The 5000-nt window shown below is 42.0% G+C and overlaps 1 protein-coding gene across 1 annotated transcript in view; it reads right to left on the bottom strand.

Annotated features, from left to right (window-relative positions):
* LOC121567388 (neuronal PAS domain-containing protein 3) overlaps nt 1-2404 on the bottom strand; it is an 11454-nt gene extending 9050 nt beyond the window's left edge. Inside the window, exons 1-2 of the mRNA XM_045216888.1 lie at nt 2362-2404; nt 2000-2067 (exon numbers count right to left, since the gene is read on the bottom strand). Of these exons, the coding sequence (XP_045072823.1) occupies nt 2000-2067; nt 2362-2404 (111 nt within the window). The remainder of the gene's footprint in view (nt 1-1999; nt 2068-2361) is intronic.
* Nucleotides 2405-5000: the final 2596 nt, after the last annotated feature.

Genomic DNA, 5000 nt, shown 5'->3' with positions numbered 1-5000 from the left:
TATGGGCGACGCACTGCCAAACGGGAAAAGGAAGGGATTTTTTTTCTAATCAATTATATCACGGCAACAGTAGTTATCAGTGTTGTAATCTATACGTCTGATCTGCCACAGTGCCACACTGCCACTAAATGTCGAATCAGGCTAAAGTCGTGCTTCAAATGGCTCCACCCCCTTTTGGGGCGATTTCAGTCAGATTGAAAATCGCCCAGAACTTCTGTCATAGACTCCCATGTAAAATCTATTTTTTTCAAATTTCAGAGCCTTCAATACAATCTCAATGGGTGTCTGTGGGCTTGCACTTACGCGCTTTCGTCACATGAACGTAACTAAGAAAAGAGAGGGTAGCAGCGTCAATCAATTCACTACTACTATCAACATGGCTAGGCTTCAGTGCAACTCGATTGTGTCTTTGAAAGAATTTCCTTTTTGTCGGCGAACAAATGAAGATAAATTGGCAACGAAACAATTAGGACCTCCCAGACCAAATTTAATAATTCAACAGGTTTCTACTAAAGGGGGAAGTCCTACACCCGAGGATTTTCCAAAAAATGGTACGAACGAAAAAATAACATTGCCACTCAACTGGATGAGGGATACAGGCTAGCTGTCCGCCGCCACAACGATGAGGTTAGTGTTGATAATCACAAGTTTACTGGAGAACTGAGACCAAGTAGAGACTTTGGACAGGGTGGATATGGTTATATTGCGATATTGTCAATACAGTATATCGTAAAGTATCACTATGTAACTCGATTTCTTTCACCCCAATCCCTCAAATTAACGGTAAATAACTGAATTGTTTGCCCCACATTTAGCTAAGATGATTAGCTAGCCAGCTAAAATGTTTTATTTAGTTAGCAGTCGCATCTACAATAGTTTACTGTCAATAACATGTCTCCAAAAATGACGTGGTGTCTCCAATTGTGTTGACATTTTACAATTGCGATGCGCATCCATGAGTATCCACTTTCTGTAGCTCAGCTGGTAGAGCACGGCGCTTGTAACGCCAAGGTAGTGGGTTCGATCCCGGGACCACCCATACACAAAAATGTATGCACGCATGACTGTAAGTCGCTTTGGATAAAAGCGTCTGCTAAATGGCATATTATTATTATTATTATTATTCCAGCCTTGTGTAGGTCTCCAATTTTGTCCCTGACATCCTTGGAGAGCTCTTTGGTCTTGGCCATGGTGGAGAGTTTGGAATCTGATTGATTGATTGCTTCTGTGGACAGGTGTCTTTTATACAGGTAACAAGCTGAGATTAGGAGCACTCCCTGAGATCAGTCAATAAATGATTCTGGTATTGACTTATATGCTGCCCCTGTCTTCATGTTGTTGCTGGACATATCTTTTTAAAAATGTGTGTAGGTCACCTAAATCATCAGAAAAATTGCCCCTCCTGAGAATTTTTTCAGGAGCCGCCACTGCACCCCTCTCCTCTTTCCCTCCCTCGCTCTATCGCTCTCTTTCTCTTTTCTGTACACTACAGTCATTTGTTGGTGTTTGGCGGTCATCGATAATACTGCGGTGGGGCGGTGCTGTGTTTTTCTTTACGAGTGTTGACTCGCTGGAGTGCAGACGGCTAGTGAGCATTGATCATGAGGAGACATCAGAGGGGGTTCAAGCAGGTCTGTAAATGCAGGAGGAGACACAACACAGAAGCAGCATCACTCTGTCAGACTGTCACAGGAATAAATATGGCTACCTTATCCCACTAACAATTACAGTATGTTATAACAATAATAATATTTACATGGTTGAATATTTGAATATTTTTGGAAAAACATTCAAATAGATTAAACATGTCAACAAACAAAAGTTCAGAGAATTAACCTCTTGAATAACCTGCCTAAATTTGTACAATTTTAAAATACTGTTTGTTCTCAATGACACATGGCTAAATAAAGGTTGATATAATAAATACAATTGAAATGAAATTTTAGAGAACCCTGTGTGTGTGCCTGCGTGTGTGTCCGCGTGCGTGTGTGATTTTTACCTGTAGCAGGTGTGCTCCCAGGTGCTGTTCGAACATGTCAGTGGCCAGAGAGTGGGAGGAGCGTCGCACTGCAGGGACACAGATCAACACACACTGATCAACACACATCACATCAACACACATCAGAGACATGACAGCTAATTACTTCATTGTTAGTCTGCAAATAAAAAATATACTTTCAATCTTTTTTTTTTATAGTAGTGTAGTTCATTTAGCCGCCCTGAGGGAAATGTCTGTGTTTTTAACACACACATGTGAGTGTGTGTAGGGATCGCCAGAAATCCGTGTCCATGTGTCATTGCAAGGCTTTGGGAAATCAATACACTTTATGACAGCAAAATGAAAGTGCTGTTCTGGGTTACAACTGAACATGGAGATGGGGGAGCACACACATCCATCCTCCATCCGTCTATTTGTCGTGTCCCTGCCATCAGTCAGCCAACAGAAGAGAAGACATTCCTGTAAACCTGTACACACATACAAATACCCCCCCTCTGCCACACTCACACACACACACACGCACACTCATAAATACATAGTTGCCGGACAAAGCCACAGTGCCATTGTGAGATTGGGGTCCCCTTGTGTGAAAGCATAGGAATATCAATGAGGCTGGTCCATTCAGGGTGCTGAAAGGGGGTCTGGGGCTGAGGACCTTACAGCCACAACTCAGAAGCTAACCCAGAGGGGGAGGGGGACCCTGTCGCTCTGCCTGCCTGGACCCTAGTGGGGCTACGGGGAGAGGGCTGGCCCACTGGGGGTCTGGTACCAACCCCCATCATCATAGCACACAGCACCGCACCCCCCCCATGGGTCCCTGGAGATGCTGCTGGTGATCAGTGGCGATGAATACTGTCAGGGGGCCGGAGGAAAAGGTGGATGTGACATAAGGCCAGTGGGGCTGACGGATGAGTCTACACACAGATCCATTTACTACAGTCACTCCACCCGCCTGCCTGCCATGCCTGGAGTCACACAATTTGGCGGCCAAGAAACCAAAACAGCCTCAACAGGGTGTGTGTGTGTTTGTCGTGATGGTAACGTTCAGGGGCCTTACGGAGGTGCAGGGTATCTCACCCTGAGAACAAAGATCCTTCTATGTTAGTGGAAATAGGTGTGTGTGTGTGTGTGTGTGTGTGTGTGTGTGTGTGTGTGTGTGTGTGTGTGTGTGTGTGTGTGTGTGTGTGTGTCATAGGAGAGCTCTTAGGGTACATTCACTTTTCATTAGCTTGGCTAGATTTGCTCTCCGTGGTTTAATTTCATTTGAGGAATGGGATGAAGCATCCACGTTAATTACAGTGTGACTCGCAGGTCAATTTTGGGGTCTTCCTGATAGAAGAGAAAAATGTGATTGCTTGATTTTTATGCTTCTGTTCTATACATCATTTAGTCCAAGTTCACTTTCCACCCCCTAGCTGTCGACCTTTTTACCAAGTTATGACGTTACCATGGGAACCAAATACAGTCCGGTCCATAAAGATTAGCAAAAAATACTATCAAATAAATAATACAAATACTGAGCTATAGTGTATGTATGCAAAAAAAAAAGGGACAATTATATTATTTTATACCAATACAATCGCTCAGATAAAGAGATTTAGTTTAACATGTAATATTTAGATTTTCTCAAAAAGATCAGGATCAACACTATTGGCACTCTGTTTTCAATACCTCACCTTGCGAGGATAATGGCACCGAGTCTTTTACTAAAAACTAAATATGAGATTGGAGAACATACAGTGCCTTCAGAAAGTATTCACACCCCTTGACTTTTGCTACAATTTGTTGTGTTACAGCCTGAATTTCAAATGAATTAAATTGAGATTTTGTGTCACTGACCTACAGTACACACAATAACCCCTAATGTCAAAGTGGAATTATGTTTTTAGACATTTTTACAAATTAATAAAAAATGAAAAGCTGAAATGTCTTGAGTCAATAAGTATTCAACCCCTTTGTTATGGCAAGCCTAAATAAGTTAGTTCAGTAGTAAAAATGTGCTTAACAAGTCACATAATAAGTTGCATACAAAGATACAGGCATCCTTCCTAACTTGTTGGAGAGGAAGGAAACTGCTCAGGGACTTCCCCATGTTGCCAATGGTGACTTTAAAACAGTTACAGATACTAACCTAAATGACAGTGAAAAGAAGGAAGCCTGAACAGAAAAATATTCCTAAATATGCATCCTGTGTTTAATGAGCCATTCGCAGTTTCACTGTACCGGCCGTGTGTACTTAGACTTGCATGGCTTAATCTTTGAGACAAGCATATGCTACTGGCAGGATCAACCAGGTAGTTCAGAAGTGAAATAGTTGAGGTTAGCAGCTCCTCTGTTCCTGTCCACAACCAGGACGTTCATATCCTCCTGCTCAGACAGCAGGCACTAAAGTAAAACTGCAAAAAAATGTGGCAGAGAAATGAACTTTATGTCTTGAATACAAAGCGTTATGTTTGGGGCAAATCCAACACAACACATCACTGAGTACCACTCTTCATATTTTCAAGCATGGTGGTGGCTGCATCATGTTATGGGTATGCTTGTCATCATCAAGGACTAGGGAGTTTTTTTGGATAAAAATAAACAGAATAGAGCTAAGCACAGGCAAAATCCTAGAGGAAAACCTGGTTCAGTCTGCTTTCCAACAGACAATTGGAGACAAATTCACCTTCAGCAGGACAATAACCTAAAACACGAGGCCAAATGTACACTGGAGTTTCTTACCAAGATGATATTAATGTTCCTGAGTGGCCTAGTTACAGCTTAAATTGGCTTCAAAATCTGTAGAGACTTGAAAATGTCTGTCTAGCAATGATCAACAACCAACATGACAGAGCTTAAAGAAATTTGAAAAGAATGATGTACAAATATTGTACAATCCAGGTGTGCAAAGCTCTTAGCAATTTACCCAGAAAGACTCACAGCTGTAATCGCTGGCAAAGGTGATTCTAACGTATTGACTCAGGGGTGTGAATACTTATGTAAATGTAAATTTATGTAT

Source organism: Coregonus clupeaformis, chromosome 6 (assembly GCF_020615455.1).
Source record: "Coregonus clupeaformis isolate EN_2021a chromosome 6, ASM2061545v1, whole genome shotgun sequence".
Lineage (NCBI taxonomy): Eukaryota > Metazoa > Chordata > Actinopteri > Salmoniformes > Salmonidae > Coregonus > Coregonus clupeaformis.
The sequence above is the reverse complement of the archived record's forward strand: the minus strand, read 5'-3'. Positions and strand labels throughout refer to the sequence as shown.